The sequence below is a fragment of the Pantherophis guttatus genome, chromosome 4 (genome assembly GCF_059756535.1).
Source record: "Pantherophis guttatus breed Tessera chromosome 4, ASM5975653v1, whole genome shotgun sequence".
Classification (NCBI taxonomy): Eukaryota; Metazoa; Chordata; class Lepidosauria; order Squamata; family Colubridae; genus Pantherophis; species Pantherophis guttatus.
The window spans coordinates 148454492-148470584 of NC_142066.1; the positions used below are offsets into that span (position 1 = coordinate 148454492).

At 41.1% G+C, this 16093-nt stretch overlaps 1 protein-coding gene across 3 annotated transcripts in view; it reads right to left on the reverse strand.

Annotated features, from left to right (window-relative positions):
* The window catches only part of UBE3C (ubiquitin protein ligase E3C), a 73930-nt gene that overhangs the window by 2941 nt on the left and 54896 nt on the right, over window positions 1–16093 (reverse strand). For all 3 annotated transcript variants that reach the window (XM_034401681.3, XM_034401680.3, XM_087893059.1), the window contains exons 19-22: window positions 10905–11117; window positions 8490–8678; window positions 8300–8366; window positions 7671–7801 (exon numbers count right to left, since the gene is read on the reverse strand). In XM_034401681.3, coding sequence (XP_034257572.1) covers window positions 7671–7801; window positions 8300–8366; window positions 8490–8678; window positions 10905–11117 — 600 coding nt within the window. The remainder of the gene's footprint in view (window positions 1–7670; window positions 7802–8299; window positions 8367–8489; window positions 8679–10904; window positions 11118–16093) is intronic.

A 16093-nucleotide genomic window follows, 5' to 3' on the forward strand; every position in this document is an offset into this window, starting at 1 on the left:
GCAAGATATAAGTAAAGGTAAAGGTTCCCCTCGCACATAAGTGCTAGTCGTTCCCAACTCTAGGAGGCGGTGCTCATCTGCGTTTCAAAGCCAAAGAGGCAGCCCTGTTCAAAGACATCTCCGTGGTCATGTGGCCGGCATGACTAAACGCCAAAGGCCCACGGAACGCTGTTACCTTCCCACCAAAGGTGGTCCCTGTTTTTCTACTTGCATTTTTTAAGTGCTTTCAAATTGCTAGGTTGGCAGAAGCTGGGACAAATAATGGGAGTTCACTCTGTTACGCAGCACTAGGAATTTGAACCGCTGAACTGCCAACCTTTCGATCAACAAGCTCAGCGTCTTAGCCACTGAGCCATTGCATCCCACTTGGGCAAGATATACTGAGGCTAACTGCTTCAGCCATCTGTTATGAACCAGCGGAAGAAGGTATATTACAAATTCTCTTCCGAGGAGATCCAATGGGAAAGGTCTGTAAGCTAGCCTTCTCAGCTGTGCCCTCCCTTGTTGAAAACAGATACGGGTGGTCCTCTCCTTAATGTCATTTTGGAATCCAGCTAAGTTGTGTTTCTTCTGCAGGGCTTTTGGGATGAAATGAGAAGATTGTGAAAGCTGGGATAGAAAATGAAAAGGGAGTTGTACTGAGTTTGGTTGCAGGAGAGATTGGATGTTAAATCAATTCATTATACATGTGGTTGTACGCCATGTAAGCTAAGGATGGAAGGGCCTAGGGACTGTAAGCCTGAATAGTAAAACAGATACAGGAAGTCCTTGTTCAGCAACTACAATTGGAACTGATGACACAGTTAAGTAGTGAAGTGGAAAAACCCACATGCTGAATGTGTTTATGATTTTAAACAGGACAATATATACTAACTGGCTGTAATGGTGAACATGTGACTGAGAAGTACTATGAAGCCCCCCTTTTCTGACCATTGCCTTGGAAGAATCTCATCCACCTGTCCTTCAAGACTATTCCCTCAGTCTCTACAGTTATTAATCTATATATGGAAGCATATAACACTTAGAAAGAAACAAAATCCTATGGACACTTATGGGAATGTAAGAAGCTAGTTTTAGAAGTATCAAGAAACTGGGAATCCTCACTTCTTAAGCCAATAATCATGCTGGAAATCTTGGGAACAAATTTGGTGCCTTTTAGCACAAAATATACAAGCACAGCTTTTCCACAATGCCATATGGCTGCCCCTTCCAGCTCCCACTCTTGAGGGCAATTCCTCCATCCTTAGATATCTTTGTCCTCTTGGGCAATGCCTTTTCACACTAACTACCGAGCTGTAAGCCAACACAGATTTTGTTTTCTACAAAAAATAATAGGCCCTCTGACATCCAAGGACATTCCCATCATTAAAAACACTGAAGACATCCTGAGTTTGAAGATTGCCTACACGCTTGCTAAACATAAACTTTTTGTAGTATCCAGATGGAATCTCAGTTTTCTTCCTTTCCCTGCCAGTCACCTCTTTCCCTCATCTCATTCCCAGGAAATCTGTTGCCCTGGTTCTTTTACAATACTAGTGTGCTCTTCTTATTTCCCTCCTTTCCTTTGTTGTTTCTGTTGGAAGATGATAAAGAAATATATATATATGTGTGTGCACTTGTGTGTTTCTGTGTACAGGTAATCATTGCTAAGCAAGGTAGTTGTTAAGTGAGTTTTGCCCCATTTTACAAACTTTCTTGTGACAATTATTAAATGAATCACTCCAGTTGTTAAGTTAGTAAAATGGTTTTTAAGGGAATCTGGCTTCCCCATTGATTTTGCTTGTCACAAGGTTGCAAAAGGTGAACACATGAACCTGGGACACTGCAACTATTAATCCAAATTTTGATCATGTGACCATGGAGATGCTGCAATGTGAAAAACAGTCATAAGTAATTTTTTCAGTGCTCTTATAACTTCAAATAATCACTAAATGAATGGTTGTATGTCAACAACTTAGAGTGTACCTGTATAAAAGAATGGAAGATCAATTAATTTCACAACTGAGGTACCTTTTTATATATAGTTATTTTGATAAGCATTTGCTAATTCAGTTTTATTTTTTGTATAGCCTTTTCATTTTTTATTATGGCTTTTGGCAGGTACAAATACACACATGAATATATATAACACAATCTCATACACACACAGTTGGGGTGGTAATAGAGAGACTCACAAAGTTTTGTCTCATTGAAAGAGCAGCTGAGAATTACACAAGAACTGGACTCAACATTTTCTGTTGTTCTCAAGGAGAAAGCATTTTAAATTCAGGCTCATCCTTTAGGAAAGAATTATATTTATCCCTTTCAATTTACACAAAACCAGATTTTTATTTAGTATCCAGAACCCTGGATAACATTACGTGTCATTAAATTATATCACATGGAAATTTGTTTTGAAATTTATGTTAGTCAAAGATTTCTATTCCAATTATTCCTTTGTACACATAATTAAGCTTACTTTATTTGCAGCAGAAAAAAAATATTTTTGCCCTGAGAAAACCGATTTAAAATAGGAGCAAATTAAAAGGCTTTAAAAGGAACTAGGTAAAGGTAAAGGTAAAGGTTCCCCTTGCACATGCGTGCTAGTTGTTCCTGACTCTAGGGGGTAATGCTTATCTCCATTTCAAAGCCGAAGAGCCAGCACTGTCCGAGGCATTTCTGTGGTCATGTGGCTGGCATGACTAAATGCCAAAGACTGTTACCTTCCCACCTAAGATGGTCCCTATTTTTCTACTGGCATTTTTTACGTGCTTTCAAACTGCTAGGTTGGCAGAAGCTGGGACAAGTAATGGAGCTCACATTACGCGGCACTAGGGATTCGAACGGCTGAACTGCCGACCTTTCGATCGACAAGCTCAGCGTCTTAGCCACCACATCCCATAAAAGGAACTAAGCAACATATAAATAGAATAAAGACAGAGAGAAAGACAGATTCCCTAAGTGTTTAAATAAGATTTCCTATTCTGTAAAAATTATTTCCCTTAACAAAAATGAGAAGACAGTTTATGTGTTATATAACCAAAGTTCCACTTTCCTTGTCAAGGGAGTATTAATTGTGCTTTGGAGAGTTAAAACAGATAATCTGGTTTTAGAAATAATAGTAAAAAAAACCTAGCACCCTGAGTCAAGAGGATAATGAGATTTTAAGTTATTGGTTAAATGGAAGCCTTAAAATGTATGCCATAGCTAAAATGTTGTGTTTTTAGCATTCCTCTCAGAGCACTAATTGAATTTTCTTACTTTTAAGCTTTAAAAATGTTAAAAATGAAGTTCTCTGTTGAAATGCCAAGCCAAGGGCACCATTTGTCATATAATTAAATACTCTACAACGGGAATCTGCAAGAGCAGAGAAAGGAGAAGAAGAAGCAGCACCAATTTATTGTGTGCCCTGATTGGAACTTAACAGTTTCCAACTGCACTTTAATGATTTCTTTTTGTCTGTAACCATTTCATTTGTTAAACTTATTAAACTTTAATTAGCTTTAGCATACGTTAGTGTGAGTTCAAGCAGTAGGAAGTGAAGACTTGGCTTATTTTTTATTTTTTTTTAAATGGTGAAAGTCATGACTGGGCTATTTATAAATAAAGGACTTTCTTCTAAATGAGTCTGGACTAACTTTAGCAAAAGGTGAAAGTTCCATAATACAGCCTGGCTAAAATTTCAGGCCAGGCAATTCCAAATTACACCCTTAACAGTAAAATTGAAATATCTTCTATTTTAATACAGCAATTCACAATTAATTTTGCTGACATGTTGCTCTAATGTTGCCCTATGGTATGTTTTTGGTTAATCGAGTCCATTTATTTCATGGCAAATACTAATTACATCTACTTACAGAACATAGTACTCTTCTTCATCTTCAAAGTACTGCAAGGACATTTATTATGAACGCTAATTATGCTATACTTTTGAAAGGTCTGAGGCCACAATGGCACAATAGGGTAAGTATATGTCTTCCTCACTTTGGTGGGGAAAGTAATAGCAGCTTTTGGTATTCTACAGCAGATTAGTAGCCTTTTCGGTTGACAAACAAGCATCAGTAGCAATGAGTGGGAAGCTCCGCCCCATTCTTTGATAAGTGTTTTTCTCTGCTCTGTTTTCCAATGCAAAATCATATGTAAAAAGGTAAAGGTTCCCCTAACACATATGTGCTAGTCATTCCTGACTCTAGGGAGCAGTGTTCATCTCCGTTTCAAAGCTGAAGAGCCAACGCTGTCCAAAGACATCTCCGTGGTCATGTGGCTGGCATGACTCAACGCCAAAGGCGCACGGAATGCTGTTACCTTCCCACTAAAGGTGGTCCTTATTTTTCTACTTGCATTTTTTATGTGCTTTTGAACTGCTAGGTTGGCAGTAACTGGGACAAGTAACGGGAGCTCACCCTATTATGCCACACTAGGGATTTGAACCGCTGAACTGCCGACCTTTCGATCGACAAGCTCAGCATCTTAGCCACTGAGCCACCGCATCCCTTAAAATCATATATACTTTACATAAACTTTTGAAGTATGAAGGTTGCGATTTGCAACCATTTTTTTGGCAACGGTTTGAAGTTCTGGAATGTTGAGCCCATGACGAAGTTACACTGGCACTAAAAAAAAAAGTGATTTACAGCCCACTCCTTGCTCTTACAACCATCACAGCATCCCCACGGTGATATGATCACAATTTGGGCACTTGGAAACTGACATGTATTTATAATGATTGCAGTGTCCTGGGGTCATGTGGTTGCCATTTGCAAATTTCCCAGCCAACTTCTGACAAAGTCGGACTTGCCTGACCACCCCTTGGTCCATTTAATAACTGCAGTGATTTGCTTATCAACCGAAATATTATCAACAAAATAATAATAAAATTAGGTGTAATTCACTTAACTTCCTTGCTTAGCAACAGAAATTCTGGTCCCAAAGGTGATCAATTTCAGTAAGGATGGGTATGGACAGAAAGATTCCAATTCCAAGAGTAAATGGAGGTCGCCATTTTCCAGGTCCCACTGACTTAGCATTCAGAACAAAAAGGACTTCACTCCCTCAAATTTAAGCAATTTAAATGGGACAAAGACCAGGGAGAAAGCAGGAGTACAGGTAATCCTCGTTTAGCAGCAATTTGCAGTTATAATAGTGGTGAAAAGTAACTTTACAACCAATCACAGACCTTTTGCAGGTCTGGAAAGCAAAGCAAAGCAAAGCAAATGAGAAGCCAGATCGTTAAGTACAGTTGCAGTTTCACTTAGCAACTACTTTGTTTAAGGATTGAATTGCCATTCACAGTTGTGATTATTAAAAGAGAACTACAGATAGTCCTTGACTTACAACCATTTGTTAACAGCCATTCAAAGTTATAATAGCACTGAAAAAAGGAACTAATGACAGTTTTTTTACACTTAAAGACTGTGGCATGCCCATGGTTATATGATCAAAATTCAGGCACTTGGCAACTGGCATGCATTTTTGATGGCAACTTGGCAACTGATGCATGCAATCAGTGTCCTGGGATCATGTGATCACCTTCGGCAACCTTTCTGATGAGCAAAGTCAATGGGGAAGCCAGATTCACTTAACAATTGTGTTACTTATTTAACAACTGCAGTAATTCATTTAACAATTGCAGCAAACTTGTAAAATGCGATAAAACTCACTTAACAAGTGCTTTGCCTAGCAATGGAAATTTTGGACTCGACTGTGGTTTTAAGTCGAAGACTACCTCTGCTGGTAGATTTTCATGCTACTATTTGTAAGCTCAACTCTGGTACCAAAACCAACCCTGTTCACAGGTACTCTTGTTCAAAATAATATATTCTTGCTCTCTTGAATCATACTTCTGTACCTGGCTCTGGATAACAGATTCTGCTATTCATCAGCTTAGAACTGCACCTGGGGAGTATTAACTGTACACCGTGTGTAATTCCAAGGTCAAAACACAAAGCATCTCTGACCTGCTCTCGAGTTGCCATAGACAAGGGGAGGGAGAACCGAGCCTTGCCTCGTAGCTGCGAGGGAATTGCACTTGAGTCAAAACAAAAGCACATTCCAGCCATCTCTAGGTCAAGGCCACCTGCATGGAGGCCAGAGGGACTTCTACAAGCTGCAAAACTGCTTCACTGGGGAATGTGACTGATGACACACCTTGGGGGGAGGGGGGAACAGGGTCAGAGCCGGAGGAGGGCGGATGAATTAAGTGAGGTCAGAGTTGGCTTCACTTGGAACGTGCTGACATGAAGCTCCTAATAAATAACTGGATTTCTTTTGAAGCTTGGCTCAAGGCTCATGATATAATTAGGGCAACAGTGGGAACACTGACATCCACTATGTTATATACCATGTTCTACAGGGAGACCTCAAAATAGAAATTTAGAGATAGGTTCCATATAACATTTGTAAGACAGAAGGAGAAATCAGGAACAAAATGGCAGCACATCATAATTTTTGTTTTTCAACAACTGCACTCTCAAGAGTAGACCTTCTGAATTGCAGGTTGCTTGCTCCTCCTATATAGAATGCAAAAGCATCTTCATTTTTTGGGTGTTGTGAACGGTATGTAAAGAATGGCTATCTGCAACAAGTCCATGCAGTGAAGGAAGCATGGGTGGTTCTATGTTTTTCTACATTATAGAAGCTCACCTAAACATTCACATTCTTTTTAAGGAAGAACCAACATCAGGATCAGGGACTATGGTTAAAAAAAATACTGTAGTTCAGACCTTCCAACTTCTCATGGGAAAAAAAAATTGCACAAAGTTGGAAGGTTTCAACTATTTTTTTTACCATAGTCTCACAGATTTCTTGTCCTGCACACGCAGCAGAGAACGGAATGGAAAACAGGTTAGTGAAGGGATGTGGCTGCCTGGGGGTGGAGTGTGAGGGACTTTTGGGTGTGCGTGTGTGTTTGTATGAGAGGGGGAGGGGGAGAAAGGGTGTCCTGTGATCCCAAATAAAGAATGATCAGTAGGAAAATGGGGGAGGGAGGGATTTTCCTGCACAATCCTAGTGCAGGGAAGGAGGAGGTTTGCTCCTAAGCTATGGCAGAGCGTTGCACTGGGAGGCCTTCATGGGTAATATCGGTATTGAATTGCACATTTTGCTCCAGTGAAAGGGGTGCAGGCAGGGGGCCAGGCAGCCATGGAAGATGGTATTTCGGGGTGCAAAGAAGGAGGGGGTCATTACCCACTCCCTCCTGCTGCAGGGCCACCATGGAGCTCATGCAGGGCAGCGTGACTACTGGCGAAGCAGCCCTGGCAGGCTGGCGGTTGGGGAGATTCTCCAGAGATCAGGCCCGAGTTGCCTGGCCCTCACTGTCTCAGCTGATCCGCGGGTCACAATTAAGGGGCCGAGGTGACCGGAGAAAGGAAGGGCTGCCTCCTGTGCTGGCCATGCCCATCCCTTCACTAGGGCTTATTTTCGGGGTAGGGCCTGTATTAGCACCACCCCCCAAAAAAAATCAGTCTAGGGCTTATTTTCGGGGCAGGTCGTTTTTTCGGGGATACACAGTACTTCTGTGTATTTTATGTATACACATAAAATCTTAATTTTTATTTGGGAATGATCTTAATTTCTACAATGTACATGTCTACATCCCCAATACTTTCATGTTGCCTTGAAGATGTTTATTAATTCACTATTATTATGGCTGTAACAAATTAGCTAAAAGACAAAATTATGAAGGCAAGTACCTTAAAACCCAAGAGAGGAGGTCGTGAGCAGCTTGTCACAAACTTGAGTAATTTCCGTTTTTCATCATCGGTGAAACTTTCAACTACTCTCCAAAAGATTTTGATTACTGGATGATCTGCAGTATAACCTCCTACCATTTTAAAAAAGAAAATAAAACTGCATTAACACTGAGTTGGCGTGTTATTCTACATGATTAGAAAACAATTACTGAGTCTTCCTATGCCTGGATCTGAAAAACAGGATAGAAGGGTGAAAAACAGTAAGATTTTGTAAAAGTAGGCTTTATTAATAGGAGGCACAAAGAATTGTTAAAAGATCATATTATCATTTCTTTCATATACTATTTAAGGGGTAACAGTATCTTAAAAACTAAGTGAAATGTATTGCTAATTTGTAGGACTACTCATTCTTTTTTGTATATTATTGCCTGTTATGTTAATATATTTTTGCTACTCCTGGTCTTTGATTATTCATCTTCCAAAATGAGTACATATGTGGGCATGCATACAGAGCATAACCATATAATTTATTCTTCTCTTGACATTAGAGAATTAATCACATTCAACCTCCCTGGCTTGGTTTCTTTATTTTTGTCTTTCAACAGCACCTTTATTTACCATGTACTTGCCTGAATAGTTTGTGAAAGTTTTAAGATCCTCTAGATTAATTGGGACCTGGGCTCCAGAAATCAAAACCTGGAAGGGTTGGAGAAAAAGCAGTATATATGTAGTTAATACATCTAGGCAGACCATTAGAATCTTAATTTTCTTTAAAATCGCTAAATACATTGTTTTTTCCATTTGGCTGGGCAATTATACCTGTATTTCTTGTTGATCAAACATTCTGAGCCACTCAAGATTAACAACATTGGCAAGACCTTGTCTGAATGCCAAGCAGTGCTGTCTGATTTGTTTATTTAACCTGTAGTCTGCCACAAGATGGATATAGGCGATTCGGTTTGCACTAGTGACAGGAATATCCTTTCCTCCAAGCTTCAATTCAACCACCTATAAAAACACAAACATCTTCTATGAAGTCAATCTCATTCGCTCTAGACCAGGGCTGTCAATCTCTCAGCCTGCAGGCTGGATGCGTCACGCGCTGGCCATGCCCACCCCTGGTTTAGCAAAGGGGGGGAGGGAGTCCTGATATGTCATGGGACGCCTCTGTGACGATATCAGTTTGACACCCCTGCTCTAGACAAATTATTTGCCCCCTAGTCCCAATCTTACAATCACCTTCCATGATATTGTGCTGATGCAGCAGTCCACATTTGAATCTCCATTAATTATGAATACATTATTTTTATATGGCACTATCAATACTTAGAAGAATGAGACTTTGCCTGGAAGGGTACATTTTGGATAAGAAGGAAGGAATATGGCCTGTTGGTCACAGCATTTGCCACTAGGTGGAACAATGGAACAACAGGATTTTGAAAAAGTCCCAAACTTCTGTTGATACCAACCTCTGAAAACCTATCTGGATAAAAGATGGAAAACATACATTCCCTAGGAAAATACTTCAATGTTCCAGCTACTCCCTCATTCCAGCTTTATATTATTTTGGAAAAAGACATCCAAGCTTGCTAGGAATGGAATTCAAGATTTTGACTGAAACACCTGCAACTTTTTGAAGTTTATCAAACAAGTATTGGAATGCATCTTCGTTTTTAAAAAAAACCACCTATCTGAGGATGTACAAAACAGTTTTGCACTTAGTTATTTTGGGTGGTTTGTAAAACAAGCCAATGTATGTTTTGAGAGTTCAAATCAGAACTGGGGAAAAAATGTTCGTTCGAACTGAAATGTGTACAAAATTCAAGATTAGCTGCTGTGCTTGGATACTGGCTATTGTTTAAATTCTCCTGTTGGGGTCCCACATAGTAAGCGGGAGGGAGGTGGAATGGACTGTGTTAAGGAGCAAAGCAAGGAGACCACTGGATTCAAGGCAAAGCAGTGCTTCTGCTGGAACAGTGGTAACTAGTAGTAACTGCCTGCTAGCCTTCCTCTGCTTGCACAGTTCCCAAGTTTGATTCAATGTAGCAAGGTTTGTGATCCTTATAGATCAGTGTTTCTCAACCTTGGTAGCTTGAAGATGGGTGGACTTCAACTCCCAGAATCCCCCAGCCAGCGTTGCTGGCTGGGGGATTCTGAGAGTTGAAGTCCATCCATCTTCAAGCTTCCAAGGTTGAGAAACACTGTTATAGATGAACAGAGTCAGGGATTCCTCTACCCCAGCAGGGCCGGCTTGGAAACAGCAAGCTGTTTTCGCTGGCAGAGAGCTGCAGGAGGCCGTCACGGCTGGAAACAGGGTACAGGGGGGGCATGGGACCCCACAGGCTCTGTTTTCACTGGCAGAAGGCTAGCAAAACAAACTAAAAACAAAACAAAAGGAGAAGTGTTTCCCCTTTTGCACTTGAGCATGCAAGAAGGAACAGGAAAAGAGAAAAGGAAAGAAAAAGAAAAAGAAGGAAAGGGGAAAGAGAGCAAGGAAGGAAAAATAAGGAAAGAGGGGAAGGAAGAAGAAAGGAAAATGAAGAGGGAGGGAGGGAGGGAGGGAGGGAGGGAGGGAGGGAGGGAGGGAGGAAGGAAGGAAGGAAGGAAGCAAGGAAGGAAGGAAGGAAGGAAGGAAGGAAGGAAGGAAGGAAGGAAGGTTTTAATGAACGTGAGGGAGGGTCCTGCCTTAGCACTTGGCCACCACAGGTGCCGACATGGGTGATGTTGAGTTGGCTACACCTCTGGCCTCCGAGGTCAAATACAACCCTGATGCAGCCTTCAATGAAATTGAGTTTGACACTCCTGCTATACAATATTTAACATTAACAAGTCATTTAATGCAGTCTTTTGTATCAGAAAAATAGTAGAATCTTTATGAAGTAATGGACAGATCACCTATAAAGAAGAACAAACCTTTTTGAATCAGCTTTGACTCCTGGTGATTGCCTGGGCAAGCCCATGAGACATAAAACTGCATTATAGAGAATTCAAATTTGAAATAAAAACATAGCCACAAAAATTGCCTGTCTTCCACAAAAAATTGTATTTCGACACTTTGCCAAAAGAAGTGTCAGTTCAGATCACCAAAACTGTAAGACGTTGTACACTTTGATTCCAAATAGCACAGACAGCAATTATTTTCTCAGTGCTTTATCACCATAGCATCTGAATGCAAATTGTGCTGGGAAATTAATAGTTAACTGGCTATAAGAGACAGAGAAAATATCTTCTTACCTGTGCCTCTCCCAAATCATTATTTACCACCGTAAAGTTCAGCCCAAGTTCTTCTACATCGCCTTCATAGCTCTTAAGAAAAAGGAGGTTTCTGTACATTTCAGGATCCAGAGATGCCAAATGATGAATGTCGACATCAGCACTTGTCCCCAACAACTTGGAGAGGAAAAAACTGGCGAAAGGAAGCTCAACCAGCATATTTTCATATAAAGCCTTTTAAAAAGTGTAAAGAGATTGAAACTCACTCATTTGATAGTCAACCAGAAGGAGAACAAGAAACACATACATTCATTTCCTATGCCTATTAAAAAGCTCATGGCCCAAATGTATATATAGTTTTCGGTAATCTTTATTCAGTCAATGATCAGCAAAATGAAACATATATACTCAACATGATAAATCATAATATTGTACAAGAAAATTAAGAATATGTAGCAGAAAAAAAATCTAAATCTAAAATTACATTTTTATTCTCAAGTCTTAACTATTTACAGTAAAAATGTGTGAGGGTGGAGGTTGGTTCTCCGAGCAGGCTATAGATATTCACCACTATCGCAAAAATGTATATGCATTGAGTCCTATTTTATATGCAACAATTCTACATGAAAGGGAGTTGAATTTTGCATTATGTAAATTATGAAAAATTGCAAACCCATTTTTGTTCTTCATGCTTTGTTCAGCTGTATTGACTCATAGGAAGGAGCAAAAGAACAGAAAAGTTTAAGCTTGGAAAAATCCACTTGATTAAAATTATATAATATTTTTCCCATTTAGGATTTTTTATTTTTTTGGTTTAGATACTATTCAATTCTATCTCCATCTAGAACTGGTTCGGTGACATAATATTGTCACCGCTACCAGCTGGCGGAACTGGGCAGAACTAGGAGGAACCCACCACTGGTGTGTGTGTGTGTGTGTGTGTTCAACTCAAAAGAGTATTTTCTTATATATTACATACCACACAGGGGTGAAATGCTACCCCTGAATTGGTAGCATTTGGTACCAACTGGTAGCCATTGCTGGCTGGCCATGCCCCCGAACCAGTCCATGGCCTGCAGTCCTGCCATGCTTCCCTGCCTTCCACACATCCCCGTGGCCAGCTTGCAAAGGCAGGCAAACGGAACACCACATGGAAGGCAGGCAAGCATGGCAGGGCTGCGGGGAAAAGACCTAGCAGCCTGCTCCCTTCCCTGCAGCCCTGCCTCACTTGTCTGCCTTCCCAGCAGTCCCTCACGCCTGCTTGCCTTCTGAGGTCAGCGTCCAGCCCGGCCTAGCCAGTGGGTGGGCAGGCGGCCATTGGTGCAGATGCCACCACTGTGCTGCCTCCTGGAGCACCACTGCAGCGCCGGCGCCCTCTCATCCCCAGAGCAGCGACTGCATCTCCACCAATGGCTGCCTGCCATCAGCCTTACCAATGCACTGGCTCCGTTGGGCATGCTGAATATGCCGGCAGAGGATCTAGAAGATAAGGCCAACAATGGCGGCCGGGGGGGGGGGGGGAGGAAGACCCACTGCACTTGGTTTCTCGGAGGGACATGGCGAGGCTCGTTTGCCTTTTGCGCCTGATGCATTCGGCTTCCGCGGGGCCTTTGGCTGACTGCTGCCCGCTTGCCTTCCCCTCTGCCTGGGGTCCTGTCTGCCCTCCCGGAGCACTGCCGCGTTGCCGCCATTCGCTTTCTTCCTTCTCCTGCTGCAAAACGAAAGCGAACGGAGGCAGGGTTGCTTCGGGAAGGCAGATGTCTGCAGCCAGGCAGAGAGAAAGGGAGTTAAGAATGGTGGCAGCAGGCAAGGGAGTGCCAAGATAAACGGCTACCCGCACTGGCCCACCTGGGTAAGCGCCACCGCCAAGCCGAAGGGAAAGCTCTGCGGTGGCACGGCTTTGTCTGGCCCTCTTCCCGTGCAGGGGCTTCTGCCCCGTCTTGCTCTGATTCTTCACCGCCAGCAAGCAGCGGTGCGGGCTGAGCCTCCTTCCCCCGGAGCGCAGGACTCCATAGGCAGAGTTTCTGGCGTGGCGCCGGGGTCAAAGAGAGCAGGCAGGTGGCTGGGTGGATGGGAATCTAGAGGGCTGCTTGGAGCCCCAAGCCCTGCGGAACCGGCAGGGGGGCCTGGATGGAAGACAGCCTTTTCTGCAGCATCCCCCTCCCCTCTTTGGATAGCCCTGCAAGGAGAGGCTCTGCCTTTGCAGAAACGGGGCAGGCGGTTTGAATGGAGGATTAGCAGGGGGGGAAGCACAGCCCTCTGGGATGGAGAGCGGGGCAAGAAAAGGCTCCGAGATTCGCTTCAGCAGTCAAGCCAGATGGCAGAGGGAAACTCAAAACTTTGGCAGCTTCAGAAGGGCAGAATGTGCTTCAGAATGTGCAGTTCCTGCCTCTAACAGTGAGTGACATATGTGACGTCAAGTTGGCCACAGCCACCCAGTCACATGACCACCAAACCCCATCCACAGAATCAGTAGCAACAATTTTTAGATTTCACCACTAATACTTCACTCTAGAATTTTTACTGTATTTATTTATGGTTTTAAAAGATATTTTGGGGGAAACTATTAGCCATTTTCTAAAATGAATGGATAAAAGTTCAATTTAACTCTGAACAGACCGAATTACACTGTGCCTTTGCTTTGAATTTTTTGTATTATAGATATATATTGGAACAGAAAAACTATCTCCTATTATTTCGAAATCCCACTCTTCAAAATTTCTGCAGGAAAGGTCAAGAAGAAGCTGAACTTTATTACAAACATGAAATAATAGCAAAGAGCATCTACTGATGTCATATCAAATATATTTTGATACCTAGCTGCTGAGAAAAAGTTTAGAACTACCATCACCAGGAAAGTGTAAACAATGAGAGCAAAACTAAGGAGGAAGTTTACTAATGCAATGCAGGATTTTTAATAAAGCCATGACAAATGAAACCTTCATCTGTGTAGCTGAATTTAAATTTGTAATCATTGTTTGGAGTTTTAATCATTAAAAGAAGAGCTAAACACAAAGAGACACAAACTATATTTAATATAGAATGTCACACAAACACACACACACATACTATATATATAACTATAACTACACACAGACACACACACTTTGGTACAATTCCTTTTTGTGTCTGTGTTTTTTTTTAAGTTCACCTCAAAATGAAGTTTTTAAAGTAGCATTCTCCAATTGGATGCCCTCCAGATGTTCTGTAAATTTCTGGAAGTTGCAATTATAATTCCTCTTGAGAGAATCAAGTTGGGAAAAGTAGCTTTAAAGCATTTAATATACTAGCTCTAATAAATGATGGTTCTAAATACTATGATCACATCAGCTAAATGGATTATAAATTAAATTTCCATAATGTATGCAACTGAAATACAAATGTAGGCATAAATCAAGGTATTTTTTAAACACAGGTTAATTACACAGATTCAAGAACTGTCTATTTTTTATGCAAAATAATCCACTTACCATTTTTCATATGAGTCTTAATTCTTAGGCCATATGCAATACTGGCTCCTAGAAGCCTATCAATAACTTCATGTCAAGAGAAAATAGCAATAGGTATATTGAAGCAACCTGCTTGTTATTTCTCAAGTGTCTACCTTTTATGAGTGTTTATTGCTGGAAATTGTGCCAAAATGATTTGAAATAAAAAGGATTAATTATACTAGAAGCCTTTTAATATAAGTGAGTGCACTAGCAATGCAATTAATGCAAATTGTGGTACTATCAGGAGAATAAATGTGAACAACATCACAGGCCATTTCTGTTTGCTGCCAAATAACTTTAGTAATTTACTACATTAAGAATCAATAAAAAAAATAATGCTTTTCAAATGCATCTCCATCAATCTTCAGGTAACTCCATAGCAAACATTTATAACTTAATCTAAAAACTATATAAAACATTTTTAGGCCACCTGGATTGTGGAAACTGGACTATCGTTTAATTAAATACTAATTTCCATAGCCAGATTCCTCCAGTATGTATTTTAAAAGCAAGAAGAACATTAAAAACACACAGTAAGATGGATAGTTAATATTCCAATTAGTGTAAAAGCTAAGTTTTCCAACATGCGCCTCCCTAACATACAATCATTCTTTGTTAAGTTAATTATACTTGAGCTCTGTATTTTTCTGATAAGGAGGTATGGTTGCTCACACAAAGCACAAATGCCCACTTTTCTGGAGTTTTTTTGGCCAAATACAGTGGTGGGTTGCTGCTGATTCAGACTGGTTCAGACTGGTACCCACTCACCTTGGCGCTATGCCGTCCTATTTAGCTATGATTTTTAAGCCGTGTGCATGTGTGCAAGCCCCGTGTGCGAGCAAAGCACATGCATAGAAGGCTGAGCATGCTCTCATTTTCGGTGCTGGGCAAACCGGTTGTTAATACAGGTGCCGCCCACCTCTGACCGAATCAGTCATGCCTTGAAAACATCCCCTTTTCTAATTAAAACATACTTGAAAGGAAACTTTGCCTGCCCAAGGGGCACAATTTAAACTTTTTAATGCAATTTGTTTTCAGCATTACATCCAGAATGTAGAGATAGTAATGTGCATAGTATTCCTACTCTCAATGTTTCTCAAACAGTCAGGGGTTGCTTATACAGATTCATAGTGGACTCATACAGCATGCTTCAGGAGAGTCATAGGACAGTTACAGATATGAGCCACCATTTCTTTTCTTTCTTTTTAATTCTCAAAAAGCTCTATATGATCTGTAACTAACTGAGGAGTTACTAAAGTTAAAGAAGAACTCCCCAAAAGGTCCTTACAAAGCAGTTCAGAAGTTCCCATGGCTGCCCCTACCAGTACAGTCACATGACCCCAGTTTAAGTGCATGGCAACCAGCTTGCATTTAAGGCCATTTGCAGCATCCAGCAGTCATGTGATTGCAATTTCCAACATTTTTGCCAAAAACTGGCATTTATTTCCAGTTTCCAGCAAAAACCAAATAAACGAATGATGGGTTTGCATAGCAATCACAGCTTTCACTTAATGACCATGTCAATTACTTAAACAAAGGGGACAGTCATTTAGTGACCATTTAAAAAAAAGCCGTAAAATCAGGTCAAGCATGTGATCATCTTGCCTTATGGCGATCATGACTTACAACTATAATTGGCGGGCACCATTACTGTTCTGCATAGGTTCTATTTGGAATTTTAAAATGCACCCACACAATTCAATCAAGGCATTTGGGGTG